The sequence below is a fragment of the Sciurus vulgaris genome (assembly GCF_902686455.1).
Source record: "Sciurus vulgaris genome assembly, chromosome: 15".
Classification (NCBI taxonomy): Eukaryota; Metazoa; Chordata; class Mammalia; order Rodentia; family Sciuridae; genus Sciurus; species Sciurus vulgaris.
The window spans coordinates 10714211-10738917 of NC_136476.1; the positions used below are offsets into that span (position 1 = coordinate 10714211).

General features: G+C 31.4%; 1 protein-coding gene across 7 annotated transcripts in view; it reads right to left on the reverse strand.

Annotated features, from left to right (window-relative positions):
- The window catches only part of VPS13A (vacuolar protein sorting 13 homolog A), a 250147-nt gene that overhangs the window by 45641 nt on the left and 179799 nt on the right, over nt 1-24707 (reverse strand). For 3 of the 7 annotated variants that reach the window (XM_079112077.1, XM_079112076.1, XM_079112082.1), the window contains 12 exons: nt 24364-24445; nt 23263-23332; nt 22178-22283; nt 15571-15684; nt 14572-14720; nt 13393-13474; nt 11882-11995; nt 10946-11021; nt 10700-10863; nt 10342-10387; nt 10109-10232; nt 4207-4318 (listed from right to left, as the gene is read on the reverse strand). In XM_079112077.1, the coding sequence (XP_078968203.1) occupies nt 4207-4318; nt 10109-10232; nt 10342-10387; nt 10700-10863; nt 10946-11021; nt 11882-11995; nt 13393-13474; nt 14572-14720; nt 15571-15684; nt 22178-22283; nt 23263-23332; nt 24364-24445 (1239 nt within the window). Of the gene's footprint in view, nt 1-1164; nt 4009-4206; nt 4319-10108; nt 10233-10341; nt 10388-10699; nt 10864-10945; nt 11022-11881; nt 11996-13392; nt 13475-14571; nt 14721-15570; nt 15685-16260; nt 16493-22177; nt 22284-23262; nt 23333-24363; nt 24446-24707 lie in introns of those variants that run through there. The other 4 variants (XM_079112080.1, XM_079112079.1, XM_079112078.1 and 1 more) reach the window with 4 other exon arrangements.

The window sequence follows — 24707 nt, forward strand, 5'->3', positions numbered from 1 at the left end:
TTCTGGTTTCTAGTAGGGGCATTTTTTGTGTGATTTTGGCCAAGGGTGAGAGAGTAGTGACAAACAGAAATTCAGTTTTTTGATACCAGTACTGACTATTTTAATGGTCACTGTTTTCATTTACTTATTCAAAAAAGGTAAGAGTACTACTATGATAGAAACAATAAATTCTTAGATATATGTGTATTTCTTAGTCTTTGTATGTATACCCTTGCTTTCATTTTAATTTAAATGAATGCTAGGTAGGTAGAAATGTCAAAAGAGCCAATTATTTTTTAGCTGCTCCCTTTTTACTTTTGGAAAGCACAGTATTTTAAAATTTAGAGTAGTCATTTTCAAAGAACATAAATAATACAGACTTATAGAAATAAGAGTCTGTTAAACCTAAGAATTGAAAAAAACCTCAGAAACGATGTGTTGAAACAAACCAAAGGTTAAACAATTGAGGTAATTAGCTTGTACAATCTAATATAACAGCAAAGTGCTTGATATAGTTCAATATAAATCTTCCTCTGTTGATCCAAAAGCACAGCAGTCATGGGAATTAAACCTTATAATACTAATAATCATTCAATTTTTAGAAGCCCCCCCCCATTAATAATACATCTGATATACTAGGGAACTAGAACAAGAGAATTAAATTTATCTAAGTTGAAATTCCAAAAATACTTTTAGAACACAACACATAAAATGAATTTGTTTCTGAATCTTTCAGAAACACAGGCAATGTTCCTCTATATAAACCAGAAAAAATTACGTAATATATTTTATTATTATAAAATTCCTACTAATTCTGAATTTATAAAATTTTAAAATATATAGTAAATATATATGTAAATTAACAAGCAAATATAATGACTGTAAAAACCAACTTCGTTCATTGTTTCACAAAAATTTAAAATGAAACAATAGAAAGTGAACCAAAGAAACAAAATATTTTTCATTATTAGATTATATTCACTATCTAACATTCCATGGTAAACTAGGTATGTTTCAACCTATGACTATGGAATAGAACAACAAATTCACACAGCTTCGAAAGTTAAGTAAGTTTATTAGTATTAAAAGAATTTGACAAAAAATACCTTTGAAATGCTAAATAAATAAATCTAAAACATTGAATGACTATTACTATTTTTTTCTCTTTTTTACACAATGGTATTACATTATAGCCCAGAAGTTTACAGAGAACATTAAAAAAAAAAAAAAAAAAGGCACGTGGCAACAATATAAGCAGATAATTAAAACTAGTGAACATTAAAAGCTATATTTAAGTTTAACTTTAGATTTTAAGGATAAATTTTTAATACAAAAGCTATGAAATGTATAAAAGCAAATCTACAATATGGAGTGTGCCCTACTTTGGATGTAAAATACATTTTGTTCTGTGCTTAAGGTAATGTAATTATATATTGCTTTATCATGATGTTCAGAAAAACATTGTAAAGGGAAGAAGAGTTTTAACTTCCTAAGTGGACATATGGATGTTATGACAGCAGTCATACAAAACATGCTAATGAAACATTTCAAGTTAAAAGATAAAGAACATGTGAATGTTAACAGTTTTGATCTGACTAATCATCATTATCCTTCTCCTCCTCATCACTACTGCTACTGAGAGTCATATTCCATCCCCTGTAGAACTGAATTTTCTGAAAGCATGGTAAAGGAAAAAAGAAGCACAGAGGTTAGTTAAGTATGGCAAATTTCTTGGAAAACATGTAAAAATATAAAATGTTCAAGGAGTTAAAACAATTTTAAAGCAGATTTTTGTGGATATGACTCACACTGCAATAATGTATATAACATTCCCTAACTTAATAGGCCTAAGACAAAACTGCATTGACTTTTACACTTTCCATGTATAAAATGGTTTTATGATATCAATAAGGTATTCTATGAATATATTAAAATTATTCTACTTCTCTAGTAGGCAACTTGGAATTGTCTACTAGGAAGCACAATAATAATGTGTGACTTTCAGATAGAAAAGTACTTAATAAAAGTATTTTATATTTAATTATTAAATACAGGCAAATATAAATTAGTGAACAAAGAGCACCTTTTTTAAGAAATGAGAAAAGAAACATTTTAAAGTATCAAACTTTTTCAAAGGCTCTGTCATTAAATCACTTAAATCAAATCTACACAGATGAGATTTTAAATTCAGTTTACATGTCATCTAATTTTTTTCCACAGTGCTGGTATTCATATATTTTAACTCAGCAATAATACAGTAGAGTTCCATTTTTAAAATATCATTACTACCACTAGAACAACAACCTACTTCTTAACGCCTGTAAGAGAACAATACTCACTGCAAACCTATCAAGGCAGCTGGAGAATTCTTATAGGTATTTCAGCTGTAATTTACTCTTTTGCTAAAAAGTAAGTTATGAGTTTTTAGTCACTGAAATAGCTCTTGTAGTAATAAATACTAAGAATGGCCTATTAAAATAATATGCATCTCTAAAAATAGTCAGATAATCATGCTTTTAAATCCCAAAGTTTAGAACCTCACAAAACAAATGAATTAAAGTATGGAAATAATTTATTTGCCACTTTAATAATCAACCAAATTTTTGGTAAATCATAGCTTTCTTATATATGATAATGTTTCCTTATAATCATGAGAATTATATATTTCTAAATTCTCCTCACTACTCATCCTTATTTTCTAGGAAAGTTTTAAAAATAATTGTGTAAGAAATAGTTTTTTTAAAGGTGATTTGAAAACTACTTAACTTTAAGTCTAGTAAAATGTTAATAACATTTTGTTTGTGCTCTGACAACATAAGGCAGGAATTGAGTAGAGAGGTTAAACAGTATTAGCCAAGGTCATTTCTGCAACTTATCTATCTTCAAAGAATGAAACAATGTCAATGTAGAGGTTGCACAATATGTCCTTTAGAGAATAACCTTTCAACAGACTGCCAGTTTCATCCCAATATGCAAATATTTTGACACTTCAAAGAACATTTTAAAATCACAGTATAATATCACTTTACTAAATACTGTACATTAACTCTATGGTTACACTTTAATATATTAAGGCTCAGAAGGCTCAGAGAAAGATTGAGATGTACGTTTGTGCAATATTATATACTCTACATGAAGTAGGTAAAATATTAAAGTTTTAAATCTTTATCCTGATTATTTTAGACATATCAGTATTTAAAATATCAAAGCTATAAAGAAGTTGGATATACTGACATTTCATTATTACTGTTAAGTATTTTTGAATCTATATAATGTAATGACTCCTGGTATGTTTTCAAGCAAATGGCTTAACTTAGTATTCCACATCTAAATCACAGAAACAAGTTTATATTGGTATAGCCTAGTATATGATTACTATGTTACTTACACCATAATCCAGACTTTAATGTCTGATTTATCAAGTAAGAAAGTTGTCCGAACAGATAAAATATTCTACTTTCCAAATATCTAGGGTTTCAGAGCCTAACCTCTCTTACTAAAAGATACTGGCTTGCATGTGAACTACATATTAAATCTCCCCAAGTTTTACACAGACTACACTAGAATAAAACAGGAAGAAGATCATGGCCATTAGAACGTACTCAAAAGCGAATCATAAGAACCCATGAATAATCTGCAGTGGCAGTGTTTTTCTTAGTTTTGTTTTTCGTTATTTAAAATCAGTGATTTTATATCTTGTATAAAAGCAAGTAATGGTTTGATTAATTGAAGGAAGTATCCTAAATAGAAATGGTCTAACTAGTTAAATATGTACCACATACTATGAGGGTAAATAAGGCACATTCGCTTTGAACAAATGTAGCAAATCCAGTGCGGAACTAAGAATAATCTATAAAAAGATTCGATTCACTAAAATTCTATTAAAAAGTTACCAATACAAAAGCTTTTTTTATGTTCAAAATACTGAAACAGCTGTATGCAGTTTGTAAATTTTAAGTCTAAAATCTACTGTTGGCTTTCACTTGCAAAGTCATGCATTAATTGTTTTCATATCAAACTTTTTGAAGCCTGTAAAAAAGAAAAAAAATCTTATAGTAAATAAATGCATTTTAAAACCTAAGTAAATATAAAAAACAAAAAAGGAATTAATCAAAATTGATAAAAGTCCAGATAACCTAATATATATTTATAGCATCATATAACTACTTAAAAAAAGAACTCGCTTTACTAATTTATTTTTAATTTATAAGATATTTCATCACTTACCTGTAACATTTGATTTCCAGTACCATCCCTCAACCTGTAAGGTCTGATAACTCCATCTTCATTAAAGAACCGAGGAGGTCGTAGACTCTCCACTTCATAAGATTCTGTAGCTCTAAAGGAAAAAAATATAAGCTGACTTAAAAAGTTATTAAAAAAAAAACTTGTAAAACACTATAAAATGTAAATACTAAAAAGAATCTTCTATCGGATAAAGTAAGAATTGCCACATCACTTCTACATTTTTAAATCTGCTTTTATGATATGATGTAAATTCTCTAGAAAAATATAAAACTATAAAGAAGTCTGTTAATAGGTTCTCTTGAAACTTTATTTGAGATAATAATCAGAGCATGTTTCCAATTTAATACCTTTAATTTCCTTTTCCTATTATGTTTCTAGTTTTCCAGTACAATTCTAGTTACGAGGGGATTGCAGGCATCCTTTTTTGGTACCAGGATGGAACCCAGGGGTACTTAAACACTGAGCCACATCCCCAACCCTTTTTTTTATTTTGAGAAAGAGCCTTGCTAAGTTGTGGAGGCTGGCTTTGAACGTGCAATCCTCCTGCCTCAGTTGCCTGAGTCCCTGGGATTACAGGCATGCACCACCATGCCTTAATCAAGACAAAGAAATTCACTTCCACTTTTAGTGTGATAATAGTTTTTTTTTTCTAATTTTTGTTGATTTTGAAAATCTTAAATACACAATGATTTTTAAACAAGGATTTCTTTTCCAGTCATACGATCATATGGCCTATCTCCTTTAACTTATGATGTTAGCAATCACGTGACATGATTTTCTAATGTTTGAATACTTGCATATTTCTGCATAGGCTTAATGAATGTTATCTTAAACACTGATAGACGCTGATGAATTCTCCAATTAAAAGCAGAATAGATAAAACAAAAACTGAACAAAAATGATCCAACTAAATAAATGATGTCCAAAGAGATTCGCTTTAGAATCAAAGTTACAAAGGTAGAAAGTAGAAAGATGGAAAAAAGGCTGTCATGTGAAATGTAATTAAAAGAGAGAACTGAAGTGGCTATACTAAAATCAGAAAAAAAACCCATAGCATTTAAAAAAAAAATGCTCATTATAAGCACTTTAAAGAAGGGTCCTCCAATAGATGAAGCGGAAAAAAAAAAAAAAAAGAGAGAGAGAGAGAAAAGATAATCCAACAATCATAGTTCAAGATTTCAACACCCTAATTTCAAAAATGAATACCAACTAGACAAGATCAGTAAGAAAATAGAAGATTCCAAACAACACTATAAACCACCTAGACCTGACATATCTGTAGAACTTTTGACCCAACAATAGCTAACATTGTTCCATAATAAAGATACCTGACAAACTAGAATATAAGGGAATTTTTTCAACCATCACAATAAAGTGTGTCTACGAAAACCCCACAGTAAACACCATAATTTTTGGAGAAAGTCTGAAAGCTCTCCCCACAAGATCAGGAGTAAATAGGCACGTCTGCTCCTAGCATGTCTAGTCAAAATGTACTAAAGGTTCCACTGAGTGCAATTAGGTAAGAAAATGAAACAATTAATATGATATCCAAAATTCAGCCAACCAAAAATGAAATAGATATTTCAACTCTATCAAATATTTAATAGTATTAAAAGACAACACACAAATAGGAGAAAATAGGGTTGTGTTTCCAGAATATATAAAGAACTCTTAAAACTCAACAGGAGGTACCCAATACAATTAAAAAAACAGAAAAAAGGGTTGGAATAGACAGTTCTTCAGGAAAGATAAACAAATGGTAAATAAGTACATAAAAAGATGCTCAACATCATTAGTCATTGAAGAAATGCAAATCAAAGCTTCAATGAGATGGCCCATCATACCTAATATGTTAGGTATTTTTAAAAATGGGCAAAATGGAAGATAACAACAAGTGTTAGAAAAAATGTGGTGAAATTAGAAACTTACACTTTGCCTCCAGGATGTAAGATGGTCTGGCAGATCCTCAAAGAGTTAAATACAGAGCAGCCATATTTTTAAAAACATTTTTAAATTTGTTCTAATTAGTTATACATGACAGTAGAATGCATTTCGATACCTCATGCATAAATGGAGTATAACTTCTCATTCTTCTGGTTGTATATGATGTAGAGTTACACAGGTTACAACCAGTTACACAGGGTAATAATGCTGATTCATTCTACTATCATTCCTACCCCCTTACCCGCTTCCCTCCCTTCACTCCCCTCTGTCTAGTCCACAGATTCTCTATTCTCCCCCATCCCTTATTGTGAATTAGCATCCACATATCGGAGAAAACATTTGGCCTTTGGTTCTATGGGATTGGCTTATTTCACTTAGCATAATATTCTCCAGTTTCATCCATTTACTGGCAAATGCTATAATTTCATTCTTCTTAAAGGCTCAGTAATATTCCATTATGTATATATACATCACAATTTCTTTATTCATTCATCTGTTGAAGGGCACTTAGGTTGATTCCACAGTTTACAAAGCAGTCATATTGACCTAGTAATTCCACCTCTAAATGTGGAATTACACTTCTAAAACAGGTCCACACAAATACTTGTAGTGAATGTTCTTAGTGGCATTACATACATAAAATAAAATATTAATCAGGCATAAAAAAAGAAGGAAGTTCTCCCTTTTTTGCTACAACACAAACAAACCTTGAAAACATCACAATGCTAAGTGAAAAAAACCAGCTACAAAAAGGCCACATGTTTTATGATTTCATTTATATGAGATGTCCAGGGAGACAAATCCTATTGATTTCAGATTTTTTGTCTCTGGACCTGTAAGAGAATAAATTTCTGTTGTTGAAGCCACCAAGTTTGTGGTAATTTGTTACAGAACACAAAAAATAGTACTCAAGGGATCTCTTCACATTATTTCCTACAACTAGTATGCAAATCTATAATCACTGCAATTAAAAAAAAAAAGACTACAACACTCGTTAACTACATTCACAGAACTTACATTCTAGCTATAGACACAAATAAACAAGGTAAAATATATACTATGTTAAATAGTGGTTAAAAGCTAAAGACATAAAAAATTAAAGAAGGGAAGGGAAATATGAAGTATTTGGAGTCAGGGAGGGGTCTACAGTGGTCACAGAAAGCCTCAGTACAAATATAACTTCTGAATAAAGGAAGTAAGCCCTGCTAATTATTGAGGAAAGTATATTCTAAGCAGAGGGGACTGAAAACAAAGAAAGAGGAATATCATCTTCTGTTGTGTACCACATCTGATTTTCAATTCAAACTTATAACACCCTCATGTAGAATGAATGGGGTGAGGGTGGTGGTCAGGAGTTTCTCTTTTCTCCTAAACCACAGTAAAAGATCAACTGCCTGTTTCTTAGCTTCTGAAACATCACTTTCTCAATTACTCTCCTACCTCACTAGCTGCTTCTCTCTCTTTTACTGGGTCCTCCTCACTGACCTCACTTCAAGCATTCTTACTGCCTCAGGGCCAAGTTCTTGGGTCTCTTTCATTTCCATTCTCATTCCCTAAGTGATTCCATCCAATCTTATGTTTTAAACACTAAACTCTAGCTTTGACATTTCAACCTCAGACTCTTGCATGAAACAACAATTTGAGGTCTCCAGTTGGATGTCCAAGAGATATTTTAAGCTTAATATATTTAAAATAAACCTTTACCTAAAAGTAACAACTCATTGTTCCAGTGAGTTCATACAAAAACTTCATAATTATCCTTGATGATTTTCCTTTCATATCTCAAATCCAATTCATGAACTAATTCTATTAGCACTACCTTCAAAATACATGTATAACATGACCTCTTCTTATGATTTCTAACACTATAATGGTCAAATCACCACCATTTCTCTTTTGGATCAGTGCAAGTCTTTTAAGTGCTCCACTGTTAACCCTGATCCACCTGTGGTTTTTTCTTTGCCAGCCACATCATTCCTCTGGATTCAAAACCTTCCAAGGACTTTGCATCTTATTGAAAAAAATCTAAGTCCTTAAAATTGGATGGCCAAGCTCTGTGTGAAGTGATCCCCTACTCATTCACCCTCTCCCAACTTTTTCCTTTGGGCACACTAGTCCTGCTGTATCTTATACAGGCCAAGCAAACTCCCTCATTAGGACTTTTTATTTGCTTTTCTTTCTGCCTAGATTCTCACATGACTCTTACTTCTTTCAGGTCTCTCCTCAAATATGATCTTACCAGATCACTAAAGTGAAGTGACCCTGAACACTGTATTTATAAAATAGCAACTGTTCCTCACTATCAGTTTGGTTCTCCCTTTTTTCTTCTTCATTTTTTTTCCCTTTGGACTGAGGATTGAATCCAGGGGATTATAGCCACATCCACAAGTCCTTTTTATTTTTTTTTATTTTGAGACAAGACCTCGCTAAGTTGCTGAGGCTGGCTTTGAACTTGTGATCCTCCTGCCCCAGCCTCCCATGTTGCTGGGATTATAGGTGTGGATCACCATCCTTGGCCTGTTCTTACCCTTAATCTGCCTTTTCTTCACAGCATTTTTCACCATTTAGCATATATTTACCAGCTACTAATTTTTTTTCTGTTATCACTAGAATGTAAGCTGTATCAAGACAGAAACATTGCCAATTACATTCACTGGTGGTTCCTCAAGTAACTGGAACAGTATCTGTTCACTATGTATTACTGAAATATATAAAAATTTACTTGTGTAATAAATAGCTTATTAACTATGTTTATTTTCATCTATTTACTTACTCCTGTCTTCCTCATCTGTCAAAATTGAGAGAAATATTAAATTTTCATTATTATTGTACATATAGGAAGGACTTACAATTTTATCAAAATTATAAAAACTGCTTTATAAAAATTGAGCAATTTTGTGAATACAAGTTCAAGATTATTATTAACTTTGTGGTTTATTATTCTTTTGATTGGTAGCAAATTGCCTTATTTATTCAAAACAGCTCTTTTTTGTCTTAAAGTCTGTTTCCTGTAACATTCATACACATACATGCTTCACAAATAATAAAACATCAGAATGCTTGATGCCAATCATTCCCTCACCAAATTCCATTTTATTATTTTATATTAACTTGGATTCAATTTTGTTTTCATATAGTTCAATTAGATTTATTCACTAATTTATATCTTCACCTTTGATTCTTATAATCCATTCTTCCTTTTGGTTTCAATATTCTTTTTCATAAGTACATACTTTGATAGTTTCAGTCTTCTTTGTTTTTTCTAAAAATGCTCTTTTTGCCTTTGATCTTTAAAGGTAACGTAGCTGAATACAGAATTACAGGTTTTAGCTAAATGGATGGTAAGTCTAGCAGCTCTGGGCAGAAGGTTGCATAGCTCTCCGTTTTGTTTTTTGTTTCACTGACATTTCCAATGACTGTGACTAAAGATACAGTAAACTGAAGTTACAGGTAAAGAAAACTGATCTCTTTCCCCACCTTAATTCTAAATTATTATAAAAACAAAGTCACACAAGGAAGAGAAAGAGAGGGAATGGATTTAACAGTTTTATAACAAAATAAGATCATAAAGGAAGGATGAGGATAAACTGAGTTTGAATCAAATATAAAATGACATATTCTCAAAATAGAACACAGAATATTATATTTGCTAATTTCAAAACGGACATATAGCATTGCATTAATGTATTTCAATTAAGGTAATCAGAAAGTTTCTGTTTGTCAAACCATTCCTAGGAACAGCTGCTAGGAATGAATGACAAGTAAAGGAGAACTATATAAATTTGAAATGACATCATAGCAATTCTTAAAAAGAAATCAAAATGTATTTGGAAATCATATGTAATCTGCCATATTATAATGTTCAAAAGTAAAGCCAAACAGCAGGTTTTTTTCATTTTTATGGCTTAAGCATTTTACCTCAAAGAGAATTACTTACCTTTTTATTCCCTGAAATGTACTGCTAGCCATGTCTATGATGCCTCCAGTGGGTCTGGCCACTGCTCCAACTAAACCTTTCCCAACACCTTTAAAGAAACCAGCTGCTCCTTCTTTTTGAGCTCCTGGAAAGAAGAAAATTATCAAGGTTTAAACAATTGGACCAAGAATGAAAACAATCAGTTTGTTAAAGACTTATATGCATATACAACAAAAGGAAAACAATATCCTTACCTTTGATTGGTTTTGTAACAATTCCTGTAATGCCACTTACAAAACCCTGGAGGGAAAACACAATTGAAAGTTCACAATACATTCACATGATGCTTTGAAGAACCAAGTCTAACTTAAACAAAAAAAATACAGAATTCTTCTTTGATATATACCATTAAGAATTACCAAATTTCTTAAGTATTTTATTTAAACAATGTTTTTGGTGGCTACTACTATATTCTAAATGTTATCACTCACTGTTCTTATAATATCTAAATAATAATTTAAGCAGTGAGAGTTATAAGATTATTTGTTTATTCACAGAATGTGGATCTAAAGGTGTTTTTTAAAATGTTCACAACCATGTGAAATTTCTTACAGAAACTAAGCCCTTTCCTCCACGAGTAATGCCTTCTCTAAGCCCAGCTGGTTGCTTATTCATAGCTTCTCTTCTCTTCTGCTGATAGTCTTCATCCATAGTCATAGCTGCTACTCCTTTAGCCATAGCACTGGTGATTTTGGAGGCAGCCCCAGCCAATCCACCTAACAGAAATTGTAATACTTTCAGTAAAAACAATATATCATTACTTTCCAGTACAATAAAACATGGCATTCTACTTCTTACCCACAGCTCCACCAACTAGTGCTCTGAGTCCTAGTGCCATTCCTTCCACAAATTCTTCAGGACCCTGGATGGCCCCCTGAAGTGACAAAAGAATTAAAAAAACAAAGTTATATTTATTTTTAAAGGTGAGCTTATTGATATAAATGAGGAAAGTGGTAGTGAGGAAAATAATAAAGAAGTGATGCCAGTAAATGTCACATTAAAAGAAGTCTCAGGGAAAATTTCATGACATTCAACATGGAAAGGATATAACGTCGAAAGCTATTTCAAATTTAGAAAGGGGTTTGACAATTCACCAAAATATAGAGAAGATGCTCTCTCTGTATTGCAAATTATATGATGAAAAAAAAGCAAGCACAATTCAAACTACTCTTAAGTTTAAAAAAATAAAATAAAAACACTTTAAAATTCTTAATGTCGATAATGTTTTATATTATATAAAATATATATTAGTTTTACTTCATTTTTTGTTACCCTATACATCTTATAAGTAAAAGCAGGAAAGTCCTGAACATTTTGACAAAATTTTCAGGGATATAATTACTCATAATTTTTTCTACTGGTTATTAAGACTGCTTTGTAGGATGTCAGCTTGTATAGTTATTTGTACAGTTCTACACTTCTCTGCAAAGCAAGATTTCTCATATATGGTGATCATTCTTCTTTATACTCTGAATTGTATCCATCTTTTATATTCCAAAAGACCATTTAAAATTCAGTATATCTAATAAAATCTAAAGTTAAAACTTTGGAGTAAAAAGGTAAAAATTTCCTCCCAACCTCCCCCAAACCTTACTATTGTTTGCTGCAAAGTATCATTTTGTGTGTCACCCCGAAATCTATTTACTCCTACAGCTCAAGTTCACAAAAGAATTGCATCATCCATTCCAAAGTAATAACTTGATATGTCCTACAACACAAGTGCAACTATTTTACCTGGTAAGGTTCATAAAAAAAGGCTTCCACACCTTCTGAAAATTCTCTAATTAAGCCGAAAGGATTTCCCAAAACATCAAGTCCAAGAATTAGTACATACATCTGCTTAATGGCCTAAAAATGAAATATGAACACTAATCAATTCAGATCATTAGACCTACTCCTCTTCCAAATTACTTAGTATACATATCCAGTTTTTTCAAGATAACATCTTTACTACCAATTTCAACACCTACTTTATATCACCCATTCTTCATTATTCTGTTTTTATAAAGTGATTCAGTATTATACTAATAAGATAATATATTTACATAAAGTTCTAGAATATTTAAAATACTTTCACTGTGTCATATCAGTTGTTATTACTACCACCATTTTATAGATTGAGTCGAATGATGCCCAGGGTCACAAAATATATGGCAGAAGTGGGATCCAAACCCAAATAAATCTCTTGAGTCATGCCCAGTGACCTTTTCACTATACTATATGTAATTCAAATTATATCAGAAAATAGGGCTGGGGATATTGCTCAGTTGGTAGAGTGCTTGCCTAGCATGCACAAGGCTCTGGGTTCAATTCCCAACACCATCAAAAAGAGGAAAAAAAAAAAGAAAGAAATATAGTTGAAATCTGGCATTCTCACTCTATGGTAATTTTTCTATGGGGTGGGGTTGTGGCTCAGTGGTAATGTGCTCTTCTAGCACATGTGAGGCACTGCTTTAGATCCTCAGCATCACATAAAAATAAATAAACAAATTAATAAATAAAATAAAGGTACTGTGTCCATTGACAACTAAAAAATATTAAAAAAAAGAAAATATAGGAATCTTTCCAGAGGTGGAAAAATAGCTATTAAAATAACAATCTTACATACACCTTGTGTTTACCAGTTACCATAATGAATCACTTAGTTAATATTTTACTTAATGAAGAAAAATTTATGCCATTTGCAGGAAAATGGGTAAAATGGAAAGCATCATGTTAAGTGAAATAAGCCAGATTCAGAAAGTTAACAGTCATGTTTTCTCTCATATGTGGTAGCTAGAGAGAGAAAAAAAGGGGGGTGGTGCAAATTTCATGGAAACAGAAGAAAGAGGAAAAAGGCAGAGGACGAGGATCAGAGGGTGGAAGGGGGCAGGGAAAGGGGAAGCATTGGTCAATGAAATTGATTCAGTTATGTGCATTTATGTACATCCTGCAATGAAACCCACCATACTGTAAAATTATGCATCAATAAAACATTTTTAAAAACTGCATTGTAAAAAATTTTATTTCTAATCTACAGAGATACAGAAAAGAATTTCTGCCAGTGGCTGAAAAATACAAGAACCATAAAACAAATGGTGGTTAGCTCTTATTTCTTACTATAATTCTGGGAGGAAAAAAAAGTTTTAAAAGTTTGAAAATGGCCATTTACTTCCTTGACAAATTTATAAGATATATCAATGAACAGATACATAAGGTTTTACTCATGAATATCATTCTGTCGCTTTGTAAAATGTCAGACAAACCTGTTTTGAATAGTGTCTTATTACTTCAGACTGTAGTTCGGATGTTGTGTGGAACTGATAGTTGAGTTCAAAAAAGGCAAGCCTGAAAAAAATATAAATATACATACACACAAATATATATGTGCATAAACATGGAAAGATATTTTAAATACTGATATATGGTTTTATTTTCTTTAAAATTTTTTCTCTAAATCTTTCCTAATAATTTCCCCAATATGTATCTCTGCATTTCATAGACAAAGAATGCTTTAAGAATCTAATAAAAATCTCTAGAGCTTTTATCCTCTGAAAAGTCACCACTATACATATTTTCCTATAATTTAGGGGATTCACAGACCTTCTGAATCCCATTCATGAACCACTAAAACTGTTTCCTAGTTCTGTCCTATCATAGCTAACCTGGAAAATGGTCAACACATTGGGGTAAAAGGCTTAAGGATTGCCAGAGTTCCATTGCTGCTGTTCCTGCTTAATGAGCTGACAGGTGAGGAATCAAAATCAGTATACCTAATACATTCACAAAATATGACTAATCCACTAATTGCAAAGTTCTATGCTTCTTGGTGCTGAATATTAGAGCAAAAAGATTAGGAATTTCATCCTATTCTGCATTAAAGATATATTCTTTATTCAACTGCTACCTAACTTTATCTAGGTTCAGAGTTACCTCTTCGTGCACTTATTCTCAATACTTTCCTTAATAACTAGTTAAATATGCTATCTGAAAAGATCATTCCTTTTTCTAAAGTCTCCACTCTGAGTCTCTGGTCAGATGACTGAAAAACAGCTTACATTATAACTCACATTCAAATATAAATTCTTGACCACATGTTTAAATTGACCCCTTAATTTTCCCTATCATTGCATTCATTCTGTCCCAGTTGAGACTTCAAGCACAATATTTTTGGGCAACCATGTCTGCTTAGGAATCTTTCCCAGGTCAGACTTTTTAAAGTATATAAAATTGCATGGCTTATGTCACTTTTTCTTAAGGAAATTATTTAATAATTATTCTTTGATTTAGTAGTTTAGTAAGTCAAGGGCAGATAAAATGTTTGATTGCATTCACCACCTTTTTCCCATGATCTGCAGCATTTACAAACTTTCTCATTTACAAAAATTTTTAGATAAATACAAAGGAACTGTTCATCAGTTTACAAATCTGAATATTAAACATACTTAAAAACTACATCTTGTACATCTGTAAGGGTGGCACCAATACTCTTTAGCAAAAGATTTAAAGAATGAACGGGGATCAGTCCTCCATGATGCTCTGAATCATCTTTAGTTTCGTCTCTACCCGAACTCAGTGAAACACTTAAATGCAGCTAAAGAAAACACAGAGATATATGTTTAAAAATATTTTTTGCATACTGATGATTTTAATTTTTAAAAATCAGCTTCATTTTAAATTTACTACACCATGAATAACATTTTAAAGTTACCTGGATTATGCCAAAATTAAGTAGAAATTTTAAAGAAACTTAAAATCCAACACAGCTCTATTTAAATTCAACAATTTAAAATTATATATTTACTTTAATACTACTCTTGTGACAAAATTAATATTTATTTTTATACATCTGTTAATAACATTAACAATTTAGAAGCAAAACTATTGAGAATAACTCAAATATCTTCAAATATGTACATTTCAACTATAAGAACTGTGTTAGTCTGATGAAGCCAGTTAAAAAGCACAACTGTGTTACAGCGTGTATGTTTGCAGTATAGATGGATGTGCAATGATTTTCAAGCATTTGTAGTAACTCAGCAATTTTTTGTTAAAATCTAACTTAGATTTACTTTAATTCATTGTCCAATTTTTAAATCAAGTATACTTTGTAACAATTTAATACACGATATATGAAAATTTAAAACTGTCAGCAAATAGCTTAACAGAAAATTAAAGTAAAATGTTAGGTCAAGATATAAACATATGCTGTAGGGTAATTCCACTATTATTTCCACATAATAAAAAACAATTATTTTTAAGAAAAAAAATTTTAAAGGATCATTCCTTACTTATTTACTTATTTATATCTGTAACTATCATAATACAGAATTTCTACACTATTAAAGAATATAATTTAAACACTATAACACTCCTAAAGAGATCAAATCAATTTGCTATTATTTAGATTATCAAGGACAATAAAATAACTTATTTTCCCCTACCTTGATAGGAGATATATGAAAATATTCATAGAGACTGACTTGTGATTGATCTACTAATGAAACCGTCTCATATTCTTCTTCAAAAGCGTCTTTATCTTTATGAAAAAGTTCAAGCTACGAAAAGAACATAAAGTATTTAAAACTGAAAGAATTTGTCTGCATGAAATATTTAAGCTAATAGCTCACACATCTAAGAAAGTTCCTTTATAATACCTTACTTGAGAGTACTCATGATTAGAGGTTACCGCCTCAGAAGAGAAATTAACGTTTTTGTTAGAAAAGTTCTGTCTGATTACAAACTGGTAAGTGTTTCTTCTATGTTTTCATTCAAATCATTAAAGACGCCAAGATTTTCTTCAAGTGACTACAGATCTTTTTTTCAAAAGGTCACTAATCCATTTCATCAACCCATTCTGGGACATATTTGTTTCTTTAAACACAATCATATAACCACTTTTAGAATGTTGGTACCTGCATCACTACAATCTACAGAGACCAGTTAATATAATTTTAAAAAAGGAGAAGGAACTGAAAATAATTTTGCATGAAGTGATTCTATTTTCATTTTTAATAATCACCAATACTTCTCTTCCAAACCCCCAAAGACCTAAGTTACTTCTATGTGCTGAGAAGTAGCCTAAGAACTTGAAGATAAATTTGTAGAAATTATGCAATTTAAAAAAAAGGGTGAAGAAAAAGGAACAGTGTCTCAGGGAAATATGGAACATGATTGAACATATTAATAGACAATATAGGAGTACCAGGAGGAAAAGGAACAGAAAAAAATACTTGAAGAATATTTCAAATATTTGATATTTCCCAAATTTATTGAAAAACACTAACCTACACATCCAGGAGGCTCAATGAACTAATTCCAAGAACAATAAATGCAAAGAGATTCACCCTCATCATAGTAAAAATGCTGAAAGTTAAAGATAAGGAGAAAAATCTTAAAGGCAGGAAGAGAAAAGTGACTCATTTTATACAAGTCCAATAAAATTAATGCTAACTTCCTGGCAGAAACAAGGAGATAGGAAGGTGGTAGACAATGTATTCAAAAGTGCTAAAAAACAAAAACCAAAAACAAAAACCATCACCAGCCCATCAACCATGAATTCTACATATAGATTGCTAACTTCCAAAGTGAAGGTGACACAAAGACATTACCAGATAAACAAAATCTGAGAATTTGTTGCTAGAGGATCTGTCTTACAAGAAATATTAATGGAAATTTCTCAGGCTGAAAGCAAGTGGCTCCAGACTTCAATCTGAATCCAAATGGTGGGCGGGGGAAGGACTTGTAAAGGTATGCAGTTAAACAAAGACAATATAAATGCTCATTTTATCCTTTCTTCTTTTAACTGATTTAAAAAGTTAACTGATTACATAATGTCTTATTTAAGATTTGAACCCACAATATAAACCAAACAGATCTAATGACATCTACAGAACACTCAACCTGACACAGCAGAATATACATTATTCTCAAGTGCACGTGGATGACTTTTCAGGATACTTATATATTATGCAGGCATCAAAAATACTTTTGGGCCTATAACATATAGAAATTTAATACATTTGTCAAAGCACGAAAAAAGGTACATGGGGAACAGAGTTACACTGGGAAATTAGTAAAGATGGTAAAAGAATGGTTGTAAGAATGTATTGTTGGGTTTAAAACATAATGTGTAACATGTAATAGAATAATATGATTAAAAAAGGGAAAATGGAATATAGGAGTTGCATCTGTATACTTGCATTGGAATTGGAATTAATCTTATATAAATCAGAAATGGCTTTGGTAAGATGTATATTTTAAGTCCTGAAGCAATTGCTTAAAAAAAAAAAAAAACCTTAAAAAGTTATGGTGAGTATATCACTAAAGAAATTTAAATGTTTCATAAGAAAATGTTCTCTTAATGCAAAGAAAGGAGTAAAAAAGGCATGGAGGAACAAAAATGGTGAGTGAGACTCATAGAAAACAGAAAAGTAAAATGGTAGGCTAAATCCAATTATAACAGTAACATGAAATATGAATGAATTAAACAATTCAATTGAGAGGGAGAAATTATCAGATGTAAAAAAATAAGATTGAGCTCTGTAATGCTTATAGAAAATACACTTTAAAATAAGCTATACAAAAAGAAAGTAAAAAGATTAAAAATTACATATCAAACAAGCAGCAACCACAAAACAGCTATTGACTACATAATACCAGACAAAATATACTTTAAAACAAATTATGTTACTAGAGACCAAGTGATAAAAAGGTTACTGCAGCCAGAAGATGTGAACATAAAGATCCCTAATAACAAACCAATAAAATGTAAGTAGCAACAAAGTATAATTCAACAATAACACTTGGAGACTTTAATATGCTATTTTCAATAATGGATAGAATAAATAGGCAAAAGAATAAAAAGGAAATCAAAGACTTGAACAATATAAAACAATTAGCCCTAATAGATATTTATAGAACACTCAACCCAACAATGGCAGAATATACATTCTTCTTAAGAAAACATAAACAATTTCTAAGGGAAAAACACATTCTAGGTCATAAAACAAATTACAATACATTTAAAAGGATAGAAATAATGTATTGTTTTCCAATCACAGTGGAATATTAGAGTAGTAGAAAAAACTGAGAAACAGAAATTAAGCAATGCACTCCTAAATAACTAATAGGCAAAAGAAAAAAAAATTTAAAAGGAAATACTAAATCTTTTGGGATGCAAGGGAAATTCACACCTGGAAATGCCTACATTAAGAAAGAAGAGGGCTGGGGAGATAGCTCAGCTGGTAGAGTGCTTGCCTTGCAAGCACAAGGCCCTGAGTTCAATCCCCAGTACCGCGGGGAAAAAAAAAAAAAAAAGATTTCAAACAAATTACCTAACCTCCTACCTTTGACAGTTAAAAAGATGAGCAAAGTAAAAATAAAGCAGCCTGAAGGAAGGAAATAACTAGTGGAGTTAAGCAGAAATTAAAGCAATAGAGAACAGTGAAATAAAAGTTGATTTTTTAAAAAAAGATCATAGGAGGGCCTTTACTACTGACTGACCTTACAGAAATGGATTTTTAATAAAGAAAAGCTATGAATAATTTTATACCAATAAATTAGAAAACAGATGAAATAGACAAATTCTTGGAAGTATGTAAACTGGTGAAAGTGACCCAAAAAGAAAAAGACCATCTAAATAGATCTACAATAAATAAAGGATTAAATTTGTAATAAAAAAAGTACATAGAAGAGTACACAGAAGAAATGTGGGCCCAGATGGCTTCATTGCTGAATTGTGTGAAACATTTACAAACTACGAATTCTTTTTTTTTGGATTCATTGTACACAAATGGGGTACAACTCTGGTTTCTCTGGTTGTACACAAAGTAGTCAAACCATTTGCCTAATTATACATGTGCACAGGGTAATGATGTTTGTCTCATTCTTTTATTTTCCTCCCCTCCACCCCCTCCCTTTCCATAAAAACTATTAATTCTTCGCAAACTTTTCTAAAACAACAGAGAAGGAACAATTCTCAATTTATGAAGTCATTACTACTCTGACACCAAAACCAAGCAAACATCACAAGAAAACCACGTATGAATATCTCTCATGAATATGAATACAAAAATCCTCAATGAAATATTAAGAAACTGAATCTAGCTATTTACACATGTATTATAAGAATAACACCATGTAAATGTATGCATTACATATACAGTAAATGTCTAGGAAAAACTCTGTCAACTGCATACTAAGGGTAAAAAACTGAAAGCTTTCCCACTAATATTAGAAATAACACAAGGATGGTTGCTCTCACTTCAACAATTCACTAGTTAGTACCAGGGCAATTAGGAAGAAAAAGCAACCAAAACAATATTCACATCAGAAAGGAAGTAGGTGATCTATCTCTCTTCTTAGATGATATGACCTCATATTAAAAAGAAATGATATAACAATCAGAGCTAACAAAATAATTCAGTTACACTGCAGAATACAATATATAAAAATCAATTTTATTATTTAAGTACACTAGCAATGAGTAAAGCAAAAATAGAATTAAGAAAACAATTTCATGCATAATACTATAAAAAGAATCTAATGCTGACAAATTTAACAAAAGTAGCTGGGTGTGGTGGGAAAAGCCTTCGATCCTAATGACTTGGAAAGCTAAAGCAGGAGGATTCCAAGTTCCAGGCCAGACTCAGCAACTCAGCGAGACCCTCAGCAATTCAGCAAGACCCTATCTCAAAATCAAAAATAAAAATTAAATTAAAAGTTTAATTAAATTAAAAATAAAAAGGGTTGGGGACGTAGCTCAGTGGTAGAGTATGCCTAGTTCCCCGCTAACCTGCCCAAAATTAACAAGTATAAAACCTATACTCTGAAAACGGTAAAGTGTTACTAAAAGAAATGAAAGATCTACAAAAGGAAAAACCATCTCCTGTTCAAGCAGCAGTAATCTTAAAACTGTTAATACTGCCTTAATCTGTAGATTCAGTGCAATACCTATCAGAAAACCATTTGAATTTCTTGAAGGACTTGAACTGATTTAAAAATTCATATGGAATTACAAGGATTCAGTATAGCCAAAACAATCTTGAAGAAGAAGAACAAAGTAGGCATATACATTTATCAGTTTCACAACTAATTACAAAACAATAAGACAGTATGATACTGGCATAAAGACAAACATAAACAATGGAATAAAAATATGTGTCTCTGGTAAACTGATTTTTGACAAAAGACTATTCAACAAGGGAATAAATATCTTTTCCAGAAATGGTACTGAGACAATTGGATAGTCATGCAAAAGAATAGCTTAGATCCTTGTCTCATATCATATGCAAAACTGAACTCAAATGGATCAAAGACCAAAATTAAAGAGCTAAAACTTTTAAGTTTTAAAACATAATGCTGACTATTTACGAACTCAGACTTTGCAAAGTGTTCTTACAAATGACACCAAAAGCATGAACAATGAAAAAAAAAATAATTTGGATATCGATAACATTAAAAACTTGTGCTGCAAAGGACAATGTCAAGAAAGGGAAAAAGTGGAACAAAACAGGACAAATAACCCACAAAATAATAGGTAAAGGCATCTGAACAGACATTTCTCCACAAAAATATACTAATGATTTATTAGCAACTATAAAGATGCTTAACATCATTAGTCATCAGATAATTTCAAATCAAAACCACTGTGAGAAACTATTCCACACCACTAGGCCAGAATAAAAAACATAAATAATAACTGTTGGAGAGAATATGGAGAAAACAGAACTCTCATATATTCTGGTGAAAAAAACAAATGGTGGAGTCACTTTAGAAAACTGGTAGTTCTAAAATGACAACATAGATATCATGGGACCTAGCAATTTCACTGCTAGGTATACATTTATCCCAGAGAAATGAAAACATATGTCTACATAAAACTTTGTAAACAAATATTCGTAACACTATCCCTAACAGTCAAAAATGTGCTAACAGTTCAAATTTCCATTACCTGATGAATGGTTAGGCATTGTGGCATATCCATATAATGAAATTTTATTTGACCATAAAGGGAATAAAGTAATAACGCAGGCCACAACATAGATGAACCTTAGAAACATTGTGTAAGTGAAAGAAACACTTCAAAGACAATATATTATATGATTCCACAGATACCAAAAGTTCAGAATAGAAAACCTAAAGAGGTAGAAAGTATAACAGCCGTTACAAAGAACTAAGGCATTTCTTTTGGGTGTGATGAAAATGTTCTGGCATTAGTGGGGATGTCATACAACTTTGTGAATACATTAAAAACCACTAGGCTGTGTATTTTTGAAGGGTGAATTGTATACTATGTGAAATATATCTCAGTACATTGTTTTAAGGGGAAAAAATGTTATTTGCCCTTGTCTTTACCCATGAAGTTTGTCTTAAGAAGTCTTTCTATGAGGGAAGGTAATAAAGAGCCTATATTTGATCTAGCTTATCAATGTGACATTAAAGTCTTTCAAATAGTCACCAAGAAAATGGTACCTTTTAACTCAACTTATCCCTTTGTCATCAAATACACTGGTCATATCCCAAATTTCTAAATTATCCACTAAAGCAAAAACAAAGCAAAAGTAACCCAGAAAAATAAAAGGACAGAAGCGATGTGGCCATGACTGATCACCCTCTTTCCTCTACCATTTGGACTAAAAACTTTCCTTGTAAAAGGCTACTTTGTATTGCTATCATCTAAAAATATGATTTTCTCCCAATATATCCACCATAATTAAATAAAGATTTAAAATTATATTTTATTTATTCATTTTTCCTCTGGGTACCAGAGATTGAACCCAGGGGCACTGAACCACTTAGCCACATCCCCAGCCCCTTTTATATTTTATTTAGAGACAGGGTCTTGCTAAGTTGCTAAGGTTGGCTTTGAACTTGTGATCCCCCTGTCTCAGCCTACCAAGCTGCTGGGATTACAGGCATGTGCCACTATGCCTGGCTTAAAATTTATATTTTAAAGAGCATAAAACTATTTTAATATCTGTAAGAATTTATATTTTTTAGTTCCCCTCTTTCCTTAGTCCCATCCAATGCTATTATTTTAAGTCTTACCTCTGTTATTTCAGTCCCCTCAACTTCAGTCATGAGGTCTGCTAGAGCATAGACAAATCCAAGATCTAACCTGAGATCCATTTCTTGAATCAACACTTTGAAATACCTAAATTACAAAGCAGAAAACATTTTAAAGAATCAACTAATTGCATGAAGAAAATCAGATGAGAAAAAACAAGTATCAGATAAATATTAAAACTTTGAAATTTAGGACTTCTTAAATGAGAGAATAAAAAGAAATCAAGGCTATTGTTTATAACAGTAACAAACTCAAAATATGAAAATGGTCATAGAGGAAATGGATAAGTAAACTCTGGTATATAGTAATACAACAGAATAGTATATATATCAGAGATAATGAATAAACCATAGCTACACACAACAAAATCACAATATATTAGCAAAAATTTTATTAACAAAAGTACCAGGAGTCTATTTACACTTTGAAACCAATTTTTAAAATTATTAAAAAAATTAAAAATAAAAAGCATAAAGTTTAGGTACACATATACAAAAAACTATATTTTAAAAAACAAGGGAATAAAGAGAGTCTGTCTCAGAGATACACTGGGAGGAACAGATAGAGTAGTATCACAGGGATTTATGTTTCTGCCCTTGTCCTGTTTTTTGAATGAGTAAAGAGTGACAATATGAATATTATTTTTGTCCTTGTTTCCAAACAATCTGTGGTCAACTTACCAAATGCACCCAAAAAAAGAGAATAACAAAATACCTAGATCTAGAAACAATTATTGTTAAAACTTAGATGTACTTCATCCAGAGACTTCTGAATTTCTAGGATTATAAAATAATTAAGCTGGGATTGTGGCTCAGTGGCAGAGCACTTGTCCAGCATGTGTGAAGCATGAGGCTCGATTCTCAGCACTACATATAAATAAATTTTAAAAAAGTCCACTGACAATTAAACAAACTTTTTAAAAAAAGATATTTTTCTTTGACTTTTATAATCTAATACTTCATACTTAAATCTTTGAATTATCTGAAACTTATTTTTTTTAGAGTGCAGATAATTCATATTCTTAAATCATTAAATGAACATGTAAGAAATATATGATGACACTTACTTAATACGTGATATCTGGGAATGTCCTGCAGATCTCATGACAATACTGACATCTGTGAAAGGCTTTGGTGCTGTGAGGTTATAAACACGATTACTCTCATGATGCTTCAAGGCAAAGATAAGCATTTTCTTCCAATTTAATACAATTATAATGGAAAATTAAATCATTTACTAAATCATGAGGATCCATTAAAATTACTGATTTTTGCTAATTTCATTATGGTCTTAATTTCAGACTCTAGGATTGTGGTTTTAATTATCTGAAGTTATTCTAAGGATAATTAACTCAAAATTAGTGATTTTAAATTAGAAGTATGCATTAGAATCATCAAAGAAACTATGAAAATAGATTCTGGGGACTTGCTTCAGGTCTCTCAGTGGAGGGGCATGTACAGTGGTTAAAAAGCTTTCAAGAGGGCTGTGGTTGTGGCTCAGTGATACAGCACTTGCCTGGCACATGTGAGGCACTGGGTTCAATCCTCAGTACCACATACAAATAAAAATAAATAAAATAAAGGTAGTATGTGTCCATCTACAGCTAAAGGGAAAAAAAAAAAAAAAAAAGCTTTCAAGCAGATTATTAAGAGTACTCCTTGGACAGTTTAGAGCCTATGGTTTAGAAAGGGAAACCAAGAGCAGAGGCAAGTGAAGTAGGGTGGAAAGGAGCAAACAGAAAGTGAGAGGAAGAGGATAGGTAAGAAAGGTGAAGGAGAAGAAAAACGTGGAAGAACAGGTGTTAGTTATTCTCATCACAAGAAAGTTTCCCATTAGAAAACACTCTGAATTTGAATTTCCTCATTGTTTTTTTCTAAGATCCTAATAGTTTTTTAAATCAGAGGTTTATAGATTAGTAATCTGGTATGTAAATTAATATTTTTAAAAATTTTAAATATATATTTCTAATTAATCTTTTATTTTTAGCATTAACTTGAGGTTCATTGAAGTCAGTTGAATACTTTGCTGGTCCTTTTTAAGCAGTATAATTTTCCAGTGATCCTACAGAAACTAAACTTGAGAATGGTTTTATTTCAAAATTTTATAATAAAACAAACCCAATAGCTAAAACAACTATATTTTTGGTAATCTAAAAATTAAAACAAACCTGAGTCCATTGTGACAGACTTTGGAGGTTTAATAGGATAAAACACGAATGGAAAAATAGCCCCATGAATCTGGTTTTGGATCTAAGAAAATAAAAAAGAGGTCAATATATAGTATGTAAATAATACAACCTGACTAGAACATTAGGCTTTTAGAAGTAGAGGGAATCAAAAAGTCTAGTCAAACACTGAAATTGAAGTAGGAAGTGAAGATTCAATTTTCTCCAGCTTCTCAGTGTGTTTTACACTCACTGACTACCATCATGCCTTCTTGTTTAGGTTTTATACTAGACAAAATAGAGCCTGGGAATGAATCTGGTTTTGAATTAGGTTTTGCCTGTATTTT